This window comes from Anguilla rostrata, chromosome 3 (assembly GCF_018555375.3).
Source record: "Anguilla rostrata isolate EN2019 chromosome 3, ASM1855537v3, whole genome shotgun sequence".
Lineage (NCBI taxonomy): Eukaryota > Metazoa > Chordata > Actinopteri > Anguilliformes > Anguillidae > Anguilla > Anguilla rostrata.
Genome location: NC_057935.1, coordinates 39739756 through 39757367, shown reverse-complemented (window position 1 = coordinate 39757367; position 17612 = coordinate 39739756). Strand labels below are relative to the sequence as shown.

At 50.7% G+C, this 17612-nt stretch overlaps 1 protein-coding gene across 5 annotated transcripts in view; it reads left to right on the top strand.

The window, feature by feature from the left end:
• Positions 1 to 17099, top strand: part of LOC135250816 (mitogen-activated protein kinase kinase kinase 13-like) — a 45086-nt gene extending 27987 nt beyond the window's left edge. For all 5 annotated transcript variants that reach the window (XM_064327554.1, XM_064327559.1, XM_064327556.1 and 2 more), the window contains exons 2-14: positions 720 to 1428; positions 2464 to 2647; positions 4279 to 4470; positions 5219 to 5377; positions 5712 to 5870; positions 6311 to 6419; positions 6888 to 6997; positions 7110 to 7226; positions 8164 to 8307; positions 9629 to 10322; positions 10665 to 10735; positions 11056 to 11347; positions 13348 to 17099. In XM_064327554.1, the coding sequence (XP_064183624.1) occupies positions 789 to 1428; positions 2464 to 2647; positions 4279 to 4470; positions 5219 to 5377; positions 5712 to 5870; positions 6311 to 6419; positions 6888 to 6997; positions 7110 to 7226; positions 8164 to 8307; positions 9629 to 10322; positions 10665 to 10735; positions 11056 to 11347; positions 13348 to 13440 (2964 nt within the window). In that variant the 5' untranslated portion in view covers positions 720 to 788 and the 3' untranslated portion in view covers positions 13441 to 17099. The remainder of the gene's footprint in view (positions 1 to 719; positions 1429 to 2463; positions 2648 to 4278; positions 4471 to 5218; positions 5378 to 5711; positions 5871 to 6310; positions 6420 to 6887; positions 6998 to 7109; positions 7227 to 8163; positions 8308 to 9628; positions 10323 to 10664; positions 10736 to 11055; positions 11348 to 13347) is intronic.
• The last annotated feature ends 513 nt before the right edge of the window (positions 17100 to 17612 follow it).

Sequence of the window (17612 nt, the reverse complement as noted above, 5' to 3'; positions counted from 1 at the left end):
GTAATCATCATTAAGATAAGCTCTTTCAATCTCGGGAAGCAGGGCTGGAAATGAGAATATGACAGGGGATGGACTGTGTCTCTTTGCCCTTATTGCCAGTGAATGTTGCGTTTTTTCCCCAGTTTGCTGTGGATTAGAAAACGTTCTTGACAAAATGTATTTAGGTAGTTTACATAATCTATATTACACATTCAGTTTCATTCGGTTTAGGTGATTTTGAGTTTTTATTTGTCTTTTTGTGTTTTAGTTATGTATAAATTTACATTTGTTGACGTATTTTCCCCTATTTGTTGTCCATAATTTTTGAATACTCATCCACAAGTACGTGCCATTCCCCAGAAGCCGTGTTCCTCAGAGGGGACACACTGTGCATATCCACTTAAGCAAGTGTTATCAGCTGCTACCCATCGGCTGAGCTGTCAGAGTCTCTGTAATGGAGTTCTGTCAAAGTGCAGGTACACTGCAGGCATCTAATGGATCATAGGAGGTGCTATTGAGCTCTGCTTATGGAAACTGGGAAAAGCTGTGGCAGGTTATGCTGTGTCGCAGCACCTCAAATGGGTTCACCACCTGAGCACCCGTAATGCTCTTTTCTATTTCCTCATTTGGAGTTCCTTTTGCTGTGGTGTTGCCATTGGGTCCTTAGGATAAGGGTACATTTCTTTATTTAGTGCGTGTCAGTAGTGACCTGTCTTTGTGCATCTCTGTCCATCTCCCAGGTGCGTCCCAGTTGAGCCCAGACAGGAGCGTGTGTTAGGGAAGGTCCTCGCTGTCTCTGTGGGCGGTCCATGCACACGCACGGCACCATGGGTAGCTCCCCCGAGGTGCTCTCCTGGACTTCCTGCCCCAGCCTGCTGGTGGGCAAGCTGAAGGAGGAGCTGAAGCTGAGCGTGGTGGGCGACGCCATGAAGAAGGCCAGCTCCAACGCGACGCCCCAGCAACCGCCCGCCCCGCCCTCGCCCCCGCAGATCATCACGGACCTGGCGCCGCCCCCGGCCACGCCCACGCCCGTGGCCCCGCCCACCCCGGGGGAGGAGCTGGCGCCGGGGGGCGGGGGCACCCCCGCGGCGGCGCTGAGCGAGGACTCGTCCCGCGAGCAGCGGCACTTCGACAACAGCGTGCTGCAGCTGCAGGAGCACGAGGACTGCGAGTCGCCGGGGTCCGGGGGCGGCGGCGGCGGCGGCGGCGGCTGCGGCAGCGGGGGGGAGGGCGAGGGCGAGGATGGCACGGGTGGCGGGGGCTGTCCGGCGGGCCACGTCGGGGGCAGGACCAGGCCATGCGGCCACCCGCACGACGACATCAAGCTGCACTTTCACCGGGCGGGGAACGGCACCTCCGGCTTCCTGGAGGGGCTGTTCGGCTGCCTGCGCCCCGTCTGGAACATCATCGGGAAGAGCTACTCCACCGACTACAAGCTGCAGCAGCAAGGTGGGCAGATGGGAAATGTAGTACGTACTATCAAACCTGGGTCAAATACGTATTTGTTTTGAATTCAAATACTTTTCTACGCTTTACTAATCTTGTCTGGTGTTTTGGAACCAATGAAATACTCTCAGAAAGTGCAAACCCCGCCTTCTGGTCATACTGACAGGCTCAATTACGCCAGGCAAGATCAATAGAGCACAGAAAAGTATTTGAATCCAAAACAAATACGTATTTGACCCAGGTCTGCATTCTATAGGCTATATAAAAACAGGGTACAATCTGAGAGGGATTGTGACTTAAATGTAATTGTGAATGGATGTGTATTTATATAAGAGGATTGTAGCTCACACTTTTGTCTGGGAACATTGTTTAATGCACATTATATTCCTGTAACATGCTGTATATTAAATTTAGCCTCCTATTTTGGAAAAAGAAAACTACATTGAGTTTATCCCTTTATGAATGAGGAGATTATTATTTTCCTGTGTATTTGGATGTACTAACCGTATCCAATCAGCCACTCCACCGGACTTAACTCTAATCCCCTGTGGTTTGCTCCGGTGGATCTCTGTGTTACAGCGCAGTGCTTAAGTGGTGGCATGGCTATTTCTCACCTGGCTCTCCTGGGGAAACGCTTATCAACATGCCCAAAATACACGTAGTCCCCATTTTAAAGCCTTTCGCACCCCTATGTCATGATGTGAATTCCAGGCATTTACCCCTCCCAGTTGAGGACTGTTGTCTCCTCTTGGTCTGCAGAAATCTCCAGGCCAGGTTTTAAAAACTGAGGAGTGTGTATTAGCCTGAGTCTGCTTCTTCTTAATCCAGCATTCTGATGTTACGCAGCTTTTGTCTTCTGTGTTGTGCTGAAGCGATATCATGTGCTTTGTTTTAGAACTGCAGTCATTACTATCCTTTTTCCTGAAGCATGAATTAGTGAGTGGGCCTATGACAGTGATTGAGTGGAGGCCTGTGTAATTAGTGAAGGTGTTTGGAGTGTGGCGATGATGCTGATTGGGTGAGCCGCTCTGCCTCTAGACCAATGGGAGGTCCCGTTCGAGGAGATCTCAGAGCTGCAGTGGCTGGGCAGTGGGGCGCAGGGCGCCGTCTTCCTGGGGAAGTTCCGCTCTGAGGAAGTGGCCATCAAGAAGGTCCGTGAGCAGAAGGAGACGGACATCAAACCCCTGCGCAAGCTAAAACACCCCAACATCATCGGCTTCAAGTACGGACTCATACACGTGCAGACACACACATACACACGCGCACACACACCACATGCCACACACACACTACACACCACACACACACACGTACACTCACACACACACAGGCACACACAACAGGCAAACACAACACATACACACACACACCCAACATCATCGGCTTCAAGTGCGTACTCATACACGTGCAGACACACACATACACACGCGCACACACACCACATGCCACACACACACTACACACCACACACACACACGTACACTCACACACACACAGGCACACACAAACAGGCAAACACAACACATACACACACACACACCCCAACATCATCGGCTTCAAGTCCGGACTCATACACGTGCAGACACACACATACACACGTGCACACAAACCACATGCCACACACACACTACACACCACACACACACAGGCACACACAAACAGGCAAACACAACACATACACACACACACACACCCCAACATCATCGGCTTCAAGTACATACTCATACACGTGCAGACACACACATACACACGTGCACACACACCACATGCCACACACACACTACTCACCACACACACACAGGCACACACAAACAGGCAAACACAACACATACACACACACACACACCCCAACATCATCGGCTTCAAGTACATACTCATACACGTGCAGATACACACGTGCACACACACCACATGCAACACACACACTACTCACCACACACACAGGCACACACAAACAGGCAAACACAACACATACACACACACACACACCTCAACATCATTGGCTTCAAGTACCATTGGTTTCGCCCTTTGTACAGACATTCATACACACGCAGACACACAAACGCACACACATGCACATACACACACACACACACGCACACACACACATACAGATACACCTTAACATCATTGGCTTTAAGTATTTGGCTTCATCGTGTATATACACACACAGGGACTCGTCAACATTATTGGCTTCGAGCATGTCCTGATATACACTTTACACACACTCCAATGTTATTGGCACTAAGTCTGCTTTGAAACAGTCTGTCCTCATGTACACAACACACACCCCATTGTTATCAGCTGAAAGTGCTTTGTGAACCGGCATGTCCTTGTGTGCACCTCACTCAGGCAAGCGAACGCGCTCGCACGCACACGCAGACTAGCCTCGGACTCACCATAAGGACCATTCCCAGTCTGTCTCCAGCTATGATAAGTCAGTGCTTATGTGGGAGGCTTTAATGCAATGTGGCTGAGGTCTGGTTATCTCTGTGGCACTATGGCAGAATTTGGGCCGACTGCTCGTTGCATTACGCCATTCAGTAATATCTGCTCGATACAATGAGAGCAGAGCTGAACTGATCGAATCAGGTCATTAGGAGTGGCTGTAGGAGAAAGTGTAGCCTAGCACTAAAGTTTCAACTAATGTTACTGTTTGTGTGTGTGTTTGTGGTGATTGTGTGTGTGTGCGTGTGTGTGTGTGTGTGTGTGTGCACGTCTCTCTTTCTCTCCCCCGCTCCCTCTCCCCCCCTCACTCTCTCCTCCTCTCTCTCCTTCTTTGTCTCTCTCCCTCTCTATTTCTCTCTCTCTCTCTCTCTCCTTCTCTCTCCCCCCCTCCCTCTCTCTCTGCAGAGGCGTTTGCACTCAGGCCCCGTGCTACTGCATCATCATGGAGTACTGTGCCCAGGGGCAGCTGTTTGAGGTGCTGAGGGCGGGGCGCAAGGTCACCCCCCGGCTGCTGGTGGACTGGGCCTCAGGGATCGCCAGTGGCATGAACTACCTGCACCTCCACAAGATCATCCACAGAGACCTCAAATCCCCGAAGTAAGACCTCCCTCCTGAGAGGGGCGCTGTGTTTTAGGGTTCCAGGGTAATTGGTCTAAATCCTACTGTATATGAGTTCTGTGTTGCCTCTGGGCGCTGGGGGACGCTGGGGGGCGCTGGGCGACAGGGCGCCCTTAGGGTCATCTGTCGAGCCGCACAGGGAGCGTCTTCCTCCAGCTCACGTCTGTGCGAGTCCGGCTCGCGAGATGCGGTGCGCTGGGTAGCGGCGGCGGACATTACGCGCTTGGCTGCGGCGCGCGTGGCTGTTTGCTCTATCGTGATTGGACGTTGTGATGAGCATTGCCGCGTGAGCGCAGCTAGAAATTCCCAATTGGGGAGAAAAGGTTGAAAGGCGTTAAAATAAACAGAAATCACTGCGTTGACATTAGACGTTCTCAGACCAGACGTGTCGGTGCTGTGACAATTGTCCTGAGGGGGGTGTACTTTTTTCCCGAATACACCAACCCCCAATGCAGCCTACTTCTTTCAGATATACTCTTTTACTTTTATCTTTTTTCATTTGTTCTTTAGAAATGATTTTTTAAGGAAAACATTTCCAAACATAAGACAGTGACAGTTTCGCCTAGAGAGCCTGAAATGTGAGGGCATTCCACGCTGACAAACGGAACGAAGAGAAGCAGAGAGCAGACAAGCGAGCAAACAAACAAACCGTACTTTCGTATCGTCTTACCGACCTTCGCTCGTCTCTCTCCCCTCCGCCCCCACCCCCTTCCCTTCTCCCCGCCAGCGTGCTTGTCACGCACAACGACACTGTGAAGATCTCCGACTTCGGCACCTCCAAAGAGCTCAGCGACAAGAGCACCAAGATGTCCTTCGCGGGCACGGTGGCCTGGATGGCGCCCGAGGTGATCCGGAACGAGCCCGTGTCCGAGAAGGTGGACATCTGGTGAGCGAGCGGGCCCCGGTCACATGACCTCCCCCCCCCCCCCCGCAGCATTAGAGTTACACAACTCAAACAGGACTTTCTATTGGCCATTAACATGGGTTACTGGGTCCTCACATCCCACAGCAAATCATGCGTGTATATGACATTTATTACTGTTTATTTACTAATGTTAGTATTTGGGTTTGCGTGCTCCTCCAGCAACCCTAGTTCCTGCTTCCCTTTATCACACAGTTTTTAACTTTGCTATGTTAAGTGAGTGCTGAATCCAACAGAGTTATGTGACCCTGAAAGAGTGACTGGCACCCACTGAGCGCCTCTGTTGCGCCCCCTGCAGGTCGTTTGGGGTGGTGCTGTGGGAGCTGCTGACGGGAGAGATCCCCTACAAGGACGTGGACTCCTCGGCCATCATCTGGGGGGTGGGCAGCAACAGCCTGCACCTGCCCGTGCCCTCCACCTGCCCCGACGGCTTCAAGATCCTCATGAAGCAGACATGGTGAGAGCATCTCCCAATGCGCCCCCCCCTTTATTCAGAGCACTGCGCTTCAGGGCGGCAGTGTAGCATAGTGGGTAAGGAACTGGGCTTGTAACCAGAAGGTTATAGGTTCGATTCCTGAGTAGGACACTGCCGTTGTACCCTTGAGCAAGGTACTTAACCTGCATTGCTTCAGTATATATCTAGCTGTATAAATGAATGCAATGTAAATGCTATGAAAAAAAGGTTGTGTAAGTCACTCTGGATAGGAGCGTCTGCGAAATGCCTGTAATGTACAAGAGACGGCTGACGCGATTTCACTCAAAACGCTCCCTGTCTCCTCCCACTCTCTCCCTCCCTCTATTCCCTTGCTCACATTCCCTTACTTTCCCTCCCTCCTCCTCCTCTTCTCCTTTGACTCTTTCTTTCTCTTTTTCTCTCGCCCCCGCTGGACCGCGCAGGCAGGGAAAGCCGAGGAACAGGCCCTCGTTCCGGCAGATTCTCCTGCACCTGGACATCGCCTCGGCAGATGTGCTGGGCACCCCTCAGGAGACCTACTTCAAGTCCCAGGTGAGCCCTTAACAACCCCGGTCCTGAGGGAGGGATCTGAGCTTGGAGCAGAACAGTGTAACTTTTAATAGTAACTGAATGTAATTAAATATGTATATATTTAAAGTTGTGGCTCCTCTGTTTGTGTGTGTGTGTGTGTGTGTGCCTGTGTGCCCGTGTGTTCGCACGTGTGTGCATGCGTGCGTGTGCGCTCATGTGTGTGTGCTTGTGCATATGCGTGTGTGTGTGTGTGTGTGTGTGTGTGTGTGTGTGTGTGTGTGTGTGTGTGTGTGTGTGTGTGTGTTGTGTGTGTGTGTGTGTGTGTGTGTGTGTGTGTGTGTGCCTGTGTGGTGTGTGTGTGTGTGTGTTGTGTGTGTGTGTGTGTGTGTGTGTGTGTGTGCCTGTGTGGTGTGTGTGTGTGTCTGTGTGTGTGTGTGTGTGTGTGCCTGTGTGGTGTGTGTGTGTGTGTGTGTTTTGGGTCTCCTTCAGGCCGAGTGGAGAGAGGAGGTGAAGAAGCACTTTGAGAAGATAAAGAGTGAAGGCACTTGCATCCATCGGCTGGACGAGGAGCTGATTCGCCGGCGGAGAGACGAGCTCAGGTGAGTCAGAGACACACACACACACAGGCCCTCACCTCCTCACCGTGTGTGTGTGCGCGTGCGCGTGTCTGAACATCTTTCTGTTTTTACCTCATCCCTCCCTCCCCTTCAGACACGCCCTTGACATTCGGGAGCACTACGAGAGGAAGCTGGAGAGAGCCAACAACCTCTACATGGAGCTGAGCGCCATCATGCTCCAGCTGGAGGTCCGTGAGAAGGAGCTCATGAAGTGAGTGTACAAACTCACCTGCCCTTAGAACCTCCTATCCTTAGATTCCATCTGCTCTTAGAACCTCCTATCCTTAGATTCCACCTGCTCTTAGAACCTCCTATCCTTAGATTACACCTGCTCTTAGAACCTCCTATCCTTAGAATGCACCTGCCCTTAGAACCTCCTATCCTTAGATTCCACCTGCTCTTAGAACCTCCTATCCTTGGATTCCACCTGCTCTTAGAACCTCCTATCCTTGGATTCCACCTGCTCTTAGAACCTCCTATCCTTAGAATGCACCTGCCCTTAGAGCCTCCTATCCTTAGATTCCACCTGCCCTTAGAACCTCCTATCCTTAGATTCCACCTGCCCTTAGAACCTCCTATCCTTGGATTCCACCTGCTCTTAGAACCTCCTATCCTTGGATTCCACCTGCTCTTAGAACCTCCTATCCTTAGAATGCACCTGCCCTTAGAGCCTCCTATCCTTAGAATGCACCTGCCCTTAGAGCCTCCTATCCTTAGATTCCATCTGCCCTTAGAACCTCCTATCCTTAGATTCCACCTGCCCTTAGAACCTCCTATCCTTAGATTCCACCTGCTCTTAGAACCTCCTATCCTTAGATTACACCTGCTCTTAGAACCTCCTATCCTTAGATTCCACCTGCCCTTAGAACCTCCTATCCTTAGATTCCACCTGCCCTTAGAACCTAATCTGCATACAATACCAAACTTTAACCAGCAAACAGTTCTCAGACAGAATTGTAGTACTCTGATATCATCACCATTGCACCACACTGACCCCCACATCGTAAGAGCATAAAGATAAAGGGCAGAACAGCAGGTGTCATCAGTGCTAAAGCATCAGTGTGGAGTGTATTACTCTTTCATCACACAATCGGATCTGCTCGTTAATGGGGCAGAACCTGAATTCCTGTTTCCCTCTTTCCCTGTAGGAGAGAGCAGGCAGTGGAGAAGAAGTATCCCGGGACGTATAAGAGGCACCTGGTTCGCCCCATCGTGAGGCCCAACGCCGTGGAGAAACTGATTAAGAAGAAGGGCAGCATGTCCCACAAACCAGGGGTGCCGACGCCCAAGAGGTCAGAGATCATTCGCGCTCACACTGTTAGAGGAAACTGCCTTTCACCGCTACAGTACAATTAACATGCTGACCTTCACCATCACTGTATAAACACAGTTTTTTGCTACTCTTTAATACACCAACCTTCACTGCTGCTGTGAGCTCAGTATTTCTTTTTTTGACATTTTTTATCTACTCACTACCCATAAAATTATCTTGTCTTGTCTTGTACTGCAACGGCAGCACATCATTGGTGAAATCTGTGTTACCCAAAGCTGGCCTCTGATTGACCTCTCTGTTTCTGACTGATCTCTTGATTTCTCTGTTTCTAACTGATCTCTCAGTTGCTGACTGATCTCTCTGTTTCTCTGTTTCTAACTGATCTCCCTGTTTCTGACTGATCTTTCTGTTTCTGACTGATCTTTTTGTCTCTGACTGATCTCTCTGTTTCTGGCTGATTTCTATGTATCTGGCTGATCTCTCTGTTTCTGATTGACCTCTCTGTTTCTGACTGATCTCTGTTTCTGGCTGATCTCTCTGTTTCTTTGTTTCTAACTGATCTCTCAGTTTCTGACTGATCTCTCTGTTTCTCTGTGTATGTCTGATCTCTCTGTTTCTGACTGATCTCTCTGTTTCTCTGTGTATGTCTGATCTCTCTGTTTCTGACTAATCTCCCTGTCTCTGACTAATCTCCCTGTTTCTGTCTGATCTCCTTGTTTATGACTGATCTCCCTGTTTCTGACTGATCACTCTGTTTCTGGCTGATTTCTATGTATCTGGCTGATCTCTCTGTTTCTGGTTGACCTCTCTGTTTCTGAGTGATCTCAGTTTCTAACTGATCTCTCAGTTTCTGACTGATCTCTCAGTTTCTGACTGATCTCTCTGTTTCTCTGTGTATGTCTGATCTCTCTGTTTCTGACTGATCTCTCTGTTTCTCTGTGTATGTCTGATCTCTCTGTTTCTGACTAATCTCCCTGTCTCTGACTAATCTCCCTGTTTCTGTCTGATCTCCTTGTTTATGACTGATCTCCCTGTTTCTGACTGATCACTCTGTTTCTGGCTGATTTCTATGTATCTGGCTGATCTCTCTGTTTCTGGTTGACCTCTCTGTTTCTGAGTGATCTCAGTTTCTAACTGATCTCTCAGTTTCTGACTGATCTCTCAGTTTCTGACTGATCTCTCTGTTTCTCTGTGTATGTCTGATCTCTCTGTTTCTGACTGATCTCTCTGTTTCTCTGTGTATGTCTGATTTCTCTGTATCTGACTGATCTCCCTGTCTCTGACTGATCTGTTTCTGGCTGATCTGTCTGTTTTGACTGATCTCTCTGTTAACCTTGCAGACCTGACCTGCTGCGATCCGACGGGATCCCCAGCGTGGAGGTGCTCAACTCGCCCCTGCCCCTGTCGGCCAGCCCCCGGGTGTCCACGCCCCCCGGCAAGGCCCGCTACCGCAGCAAGCCGCGGCACCGCCGCGCCAACAGCAAGGGCAGCCACGGCGACTTCCCGGGGATCCCGAAGCCCGGCGCGGCCTCCGCAGCCGAGGAGCAGCTACCCCTGCAGCAGCACTACCACCACCACCACCACCACCTGCCCCCAGAGGGCACCCTCCTCCCCCCGCCACCGCCGCCTCAGGGCCGGCAGGACACCGCCGCCAACTGCGCCAGCGACCTGCGCTACTTCGGCCCGGCGGCGGCCCTGCGCAGCCCGCAGACGGACCACCCGCAGCGCCGGCCCTCCGGCCCCGGGCCCGGCCCGGACCTCATCCCCGCCGGCGGCGGCGAGGCCGACCCCCGGCCCGGCCCGCTCTGCCCCTGCTGCCAGGCCCACCCCTTCCCCGGCTGCCTGCGCTGCCAGGACACGCCCCCCGCCCCCAGCCACCCCGAGCTCCCCCACTACTCCCTGCTGAGCACCTGCGAGGAGGCCCCGCCCCCCGCCGCTCCCCGCGGCCCCGAGGGAGGCGTGCCGGAGGAGGGGGCGGGGCAGGAGCGGGAGGCGCCGTACCGCCTGCCCTGCACACTGCGGCCTCTCAGGAAGGTGAGGCCATCTAATGACCTAACGCACTAATGCATCCGGTTTTTAACTGAGATTTTGCTTCAGTTGATTTCAGTGTTTACTGGCTGGGGCCCATGAGTGGATGATAATGGATCTGATGTTTATCAGCTAAGCCCTGTGAATGGATGATAATGGCTCTGGTGTTCTATGGCTGAGCTCCATGTGTGGATGATAATTAATCTGGTGTTTAACTGCTGAGCTACATGTGAATGTGATAATGGATGTAGTGTTGAATAGCTGAGCCCCATGTGTAGATAATAATAGACCTGGTGTTCAGTGACTCAACGCCCCATGGGTTCTTATGAACGCTCCTGGTATTGTCAGGGTGGTGACGAGTCCTCTGAAGAGGAAGAGGGAGAGGTGGACAGTGAAGTCGAGTTTCCACGGAGACAAAGGTGAGATACCGATTTCTGTATTGGCTCTCATTGCACACACTGTAGGTCCAGGTTTTTCCAGAGGATCAGGGGGGTTTGAAAAATACATTTTGAATATACCGTTTTCATGTCTCTTCCAAAAAAATATATAGAAAAAATCAGTGTGTGTGTACAGTTCATCACATCTGAACAGTAGACGTAATTTGAGGTAATCGCTCTCTGCTCTGAAGACGTCGGTTGATTCTGAGCTGCATCTGGCCTCGGGGCTGGACGCAGTCTCTCCCCCTCCTGAGACGGCCCCTCTCTGAAAGCGCGGCGTCTTCCGCTCCTCCCCCCCTCAGGCCCCACCGCTGCATGAGCAGCTTCCAGTCCTACTCCACCTTCAGCTCGGAGAACCTGTCGGTGTCGGACGGCGAGGAGGGGAACACGAGCGACCGCTCCCACAGCGGGCCCCTGGAGCGGCTGAGCGCCAGCCAGGAGGAGCACCTGGACGAGCTGCTCTCCCACACGCCCGACATCCCCATCGACATCTCCACCCAGTCCGACGGGCTGTCCGACAAGGAGTGCGCCGTGCGCCGCGTCAAGACCCAGATCTCCCTGGGGAAGCTGTGCGCCGACGAGCACGCCTACGAGGTCTGTCTCCGCCCCCTCCTCCTCCCCCCTCCACCCGTGGGCGTCTGACCCCTCCTACTTCTGAAGCCCCGCCTCTTCCTGTGGGTGTCTGACCCCTCCTACTTCTGAAACCCCGCCTCCTCCTGCAGGCGTTCTAACCCCTCCTCTGTCTGAGGCCCCTCCTCCTGCAGGTGTCTAACCCCTCCTCCTCCTGAGGCCCCGCCCCCTCATGTGGTCATGTCCTCTCATCTCGGCCCTTCCTCCCCCGTTTCCCGCCTCTTCCTGCCACTCCCTCCCGTCTGGCCCCTCCTACTCTTCACATCTGACCCCGCCTCCTCCTCTGGTCCTGCTTCTTCCTGTGGCCTCACCTCCTCTCCTCCTTCCTCTTCCTCCCCTCTCTGCACTTTCCAAGTCCATTCACACTCTGGAAACAGTGTATGATCAGGGGGTACATAGCTGTACACTACTATGATAGCCAAATTAAGGGGATAGTTCTGCTCTGGAGTGAGATCAGCTGCATTTTCTTGTTTTTAACTGCAAACTCATTGATACCGACACCAGCATTTGTGAAACCGGCAGGTTGCGATAAAGTATCTGAAGCATCTTTTGCAAGACCAGAAAAAAATCCCTGTGCCAGTTGAAACCGTGCATTAAATCTGCAATGACATCAAATGACTCCATAAAGCGAAGCGGCCTTGTTTTATGGCACCTAATTTGATGGCGCTTATGATTAGAGTCCCGAAAGTTCTTTAACAGATTGGCGTTCGTTTGAAACCGGTTGTCGTGGAGCAATTGTAGAGCAGGCGGGGGCCCAGAGGCCGCCGTGCCCGCTGGCTTCCGGCCAGGGCGCCTGCATTGTTTATGCGCTGTGGGAGCGGGCTGACCTGCTGTGGCAGGTGTGAATGCGCTGATTGAAAGGCACTGTAACCCTAAGCCCTGGGAGACTGTGATGCGCAGCTATTGAGACCGCGCTGGAGAAGAGCGGTTCCCGGCACTCACAGACCCTCCTGCTGCGGAGCTACGGAAATGGGTTCAACCTGCTTCTCTGTACCGGGGCTCTGAACGCGGATTTCGGGGGGACTGAAGCTGGGCGCGTAGCTGATATGAAGGCGAACCCGGCCGAAATCGAACCACAGCCGAACAAGGCGCCCGCGTACGAACGTGCGTATGCTCACTTCAAACTGTTGGCGTGACAATCCACGCTGATAGAGGGTGCAGATTAAGATTAAGATTAATTTTAATATTAAGCTTCTGTGGCTGTGACAACCACAAGAAACACGGAAGCAAAAAAAGGATTTATGGGGCCAAAATAGTCATTTACTTCCTGAAACGTATGCTCCCAAATATACTATATAACCCTGGAAATAAGTATATCTTCCTGGGATTTTAAGTGCACTCCAGTTAGAGAAAATCTCCTCTGCTTAACAAATTTCAACTACAGCTTTACTCAGTAGTACGCAAGTGCACTGTTTCGGACATGGCCTGTGCTGTTTTCACGAAACAGATGAGGTGAGGCGGTTCCCACGAGGCAATGCAGCTGCCGATGTGATATTGTAGACCAATTGCCAGCGATCTCCGTGTTGACTTTGCAGCGCGAGCATCTCGGCTAGTTCCCAGCGGGGATGCGCACACTGGCGACCAAAGTCAATGCGGAGTTTCGTTCTCTCTGCAGACACGCCATTTTACGTCACCTAGCGCGTACGAGCTAGCCTACGTTTGTGTCTGCAGCAAGCGGGGCGACATAGCTCAGGAGGTAAGACCGATTGTCTGGCAGTCGGAGGGTTGCCGGTTCAAACCCCGCCCTGGGCGTGTCGAAGTGTCCTTGAGCAAGACACCTAACCCCTAACCCCTAACTCCTCTGGCGAATGAGAGGCATCAATTGTAAAGCGCTTTGGATAAAAGCGCTATATAAATGCAGTCCATTTACCATTTTTACCATTTTAAGCACATGCCCAGCTTGACTCTTTGGCTCTTTGTTCGCACGCCGAGTGACCTTCTCCCTGGGCCCTGTTCCCCCCCAGAACCCGCTGCACTTCGGAGAGTCGGACTGCGATTCCTCGGAGGCCGAGTGCTCGGACGCCACCGTGAGAAACACCAAGCCCTCCACCTGGTGATCTCCTCCGCCCTCTCCGCCCCCAAGATGACCTCAGCACCCCTACGCCCTCGACGAACAACGGCAATAATGCATCACGCCACAAGCAAACCGACTTCTAACAGCACCCCCCCCCCCCCCCACCCCCATTTACCGGCCCCCCAGCGCCACCACCTCTCAGCAAGGAAGACAGGGATCCCAATCTGTCCAGTTTCAGTGTAGCCATTGCAACGTTCACCATTTACCTTTTGAGTTTAACGACTGTATATGTATATCTGTATATCATTTTGTACAGATGCAAAATGAACAAAAAAGCAAACATCGTAATGAGTAGGTGCGAGTATATTTGCACAGAGTAATATATGAGGATCCCCTGCAGCTGGGTTAGAGAGAGACTGCGCACCTGGTTGCTGGGTGTGGCTTTGCTAGCATCGTGGGTACGAACCTGTTCCTCTAGGCACTGCTAATTACCTGAGGCTCCACCCCCGTAGGGGCAGCTGTTCTCAGCCAACCAGTGCAGTGCAGAGCGTTCTACAGGAAGTGGGCGCATTTTAACTGTAGCGTCGCCCCAGAGCTTACCAGGAGCTAGCACTGTCCCACTGTCCCACTGTCTCACTGTCTCACTGTCCAACTGTCCAACTGCCCAAGAGCAAACACCTGGCTGTTTTATTTCTTCTGAGTTTACAGAAACCTGCCCCCTCACCACCTCCAGGATAATGGAGAAAGGGGGTTATAAGCCTAAACACCAGCATGAACAGCACCCCCCCCCCAAATCTCCTCCATCGATCATTCCAGAACCTTCCTACTGTTCCACATAGCATGTCTGCTCAGCCTCTAATGCAAGACTTGTCAAGAGCATGAGTCATGTTGCCAGGGAAACAAGACTCTGACCCTGTTTATATTAATGGTAAAATTCAACCAGCTTAACCCGGCTTCTCCTTTTTAGTCCAAGACCACATGACCATCACCCTGCTTTGCCTGTTTCCTTTCGATGATTTTACATTTGTTCGAAATTTGTTCCGGGAAGTGTTGAACAAGAACCCAACCAGTGTTGAATTTTCTTGCGCCGGTGGACTCACTGAAGATAATGTGGAAAAACGTAGGCTGGAACAGAAGCAGAACCGTGAAAGTGAGTTCCTGTGGATCGCGGATGCAGGGACCTGAACTCGGTCTGCGTCTGGACTCTCAGAGTTACTTCATGTGTAATAATTCAGTGTGATCAGTTTCCTTTCAGAATGCAGTATCCCTTTAAATGTTTGCTCAGGTCCGCAAGCCCCCCTTTGACTGGCTCTTTTGTCATTTCTTTGATGGCTGGATGTTGCACAACACTGTTCTGTCATGCGGAAGCACAGCTTACTGAGTGAGGGGCAGATCTGGGGGGGCGGGGTCAGTGACAGGCACCAGACCGTCCCCCCTCCCTGTGATTGGTTGATGAAAGAAACAGAGCAATAATGCAGAATAAAACTCAGGAGACCTAGATTCATCTGCTTGGAGCTGTCCAGCAGGCTGGACGGATTGACGATGCACAGAGGAACTGCAGTTAATGGTGAACGGCTCTTTTTAAAATATAAATATATATTTTTAAAACGTTAATTTTACGATGAACGCCGCCAAATGGTTGCTTTTCACGTTGGAAGCTCAGGTATTGAATAACAAGTCGAGTAAAAATGCCGCTCAGTATTTTTGCTACGTGTCCACTAGGTGGAGATAGTTACCTAGGATTCAGTTGCAATATGTCTTTCTCCCAAATTCCAGTGCAGTGCTCAACGCATAACTGTTTACTCATCTGTATTTCCGTTGCTCGTCAGTCTCACAATGGCTGTATTTGTCTGTGTTCTCTGCTTATTTTAAAAAGGGATACTGCATCTGTTTTATTTGTATCATTGCATTCATTCATCAGTGTATTTGTACACAGGTTGATGGCCAGTCGGTATAAGATATAATTATAATGCATTCCTACATTCGGACTAAATGAAGGGGTTGGTAATTGTGGCATCGCTGAACTCTGAACGCTGTTTTTGTCTCAGAATAACAGCTACTGGGTAGAAAGGGTTGAGCTTGCCGCATTACCACTGAAGTTGAATCCACAGTGTTGTTTTTTTATCGGTCCCGCAGCGCTGGTGTGGAAGGAGTGTTGCGGATATCTTATCTTTAAAGGCTGCCGCTTCCTGTGATGTCCACAAACTCCCTGTCATTAATATATGTCTAGAGCTGTATGTCTCCTGACCAGTATCACGTGACCTGGGTTACAAGCCATGTCCCGCCCTTCGCTGATCATGTGATTTGGGTGCGGGGGACTTTGTGTAGCGTGCTGTTCTGTAAGCGGTGTTTCGCTGCAGTGTGCTACTGCCCGCTGATATTGACCCTGGAGACCCGACCTCCTTCCTTCCTTCCTGAGGTGCTCCGCGTCCCCCACCTCTCCACGCATTTTTATGTCGAAATGGTATTAAAAAGCTAACGTGTTCAAATCAAGTTATTGGGAAGTGGGCAAAGGTTGTTAAGAGTGAAGGATAATGTCTTATGTGAAGAAATGCTGGGACCGATCTTGTAAATTCTGATTCATTTAATTTAAATGTGTTAATTTAACATTTTAACCTGACTTGTTTTGTAGCTGGCCTACATGATTATTGGATTAATTTATGGTGGAAAAAACCTGTTGTTATATCTGTATTTCAAAAGAATCCTGTTAATTTTAGCTGGCTCTGTTCTTCTCGTGTCAGGCAAAGGTTTCCTAATGGATGTTGGGGGTATAACCAATATTATAATAAATGAAGGAGTTTTTCTGATCAGAAACGCATCAGAAGAGCAATTAGAGCCAGTCTCTGAGAAGGAGAGTGTGTTCTGAGAACCTGTTTGTCTCTTGCCCCAAACAGTCTCACCTGTGGGAACCAGTCATTATCTTTCTCTGTTTGTGAAAGATAATGACAGAAGGGCTGTCTGCTTACCTCTCAGTGTTTGACCAGAGTCCTTGCTGTAGTCCATGGCGGTAAACTGGCCGGCGGACATCTTAAAAATCCGTCACCCCTGCAAACAACTGCTATTTCGGCCGCTACGCCCTCAAGTAACTAGGACCCAAGCTTGCATTTGCGCGCTGAGTCACTTAATGTCCTAATGGACGGAACTGGCTCAAAGCTTAGCCTCGAGACGCTGCCTCTGTTGTGCAGCACATTGAAGTCAGCCATCTTGAGAGGCTGCGTATTTCTCTCAGTAAAACTAGGATTGTCATCCAAAGCAGGGACTCCAAATTCAACCCTTCAGCGAAATGCTTGGGCATCGCAGCAAGGAACGAAATGATCACTACTGTCGTTTCTGACCTCTGATGTCATTAAGCTGATTGCTAATCTCTTCTCTCTTTTCTCTGTCTCTCTTCTCTTTTCTCTCTCCCTCTTTTACTCTGATTAGCTTAGTTACAAATGCCAACAGCTACTTTTACCCCATCGTGCGTATTGGGATGTTTAAGAGACCTGGCAGATTTCACTTGGAGAGAGCTGTCCTAGCCTTTAGCCTCTGTCTCTCTGTCGGTCACTCATGCTCCGCCTCCTCTTCTTGAATGGCTTCCTTATCAACCAATCCTGATCCTTTCCTGTATTAGCCAGTGTACAGTGCAGTGGGAACTAAGGAGGAATAAAATCAAAGCAAACAACTGCATGGAATAAAAGCTGATGTACTGTACCAAATGAACATCTCTCTCATTTTCTTTATAGTCAGGTCTTCCTGTTCCATTGTCGAGTTGGGAGTGTTATTGCACGTATTGTATGAAAAGGGCAAATGTCTTTCCTTACACAAAAGGCCCATTTTCAATAAATGCACAATAAATGTACAAATGTACACAATAAAAGGCATCAGTCAGCATACATCTAAGAGGTCAAATATGCAAGATATGTTAGAGAGGAAATGAAGCTGTCGATTGATTGCAGTTTAGGGGTGATCTTTCAGCATACTGTATCTGCCTAAACAGGGCTGAATGGTGCCAATGAGGGGTCATTTCTGAGGTCACGCTGCCCTAAAGGCAGGGCGCTGTGTGACCCGCTTCCAAGCCCGTGCTCACAGACAGCTGAAAGCCGCAAGACGCTGCTCCTCTGTGGGCAGTGACCCAAACGCGACAGCATTTCCTAAACGAACCGCACGCAGAGAAGACGGACGTGTCCTTTCTCTTAACACGTTTACAGAAAATGTTTCTGTTCCTCTTTCTAG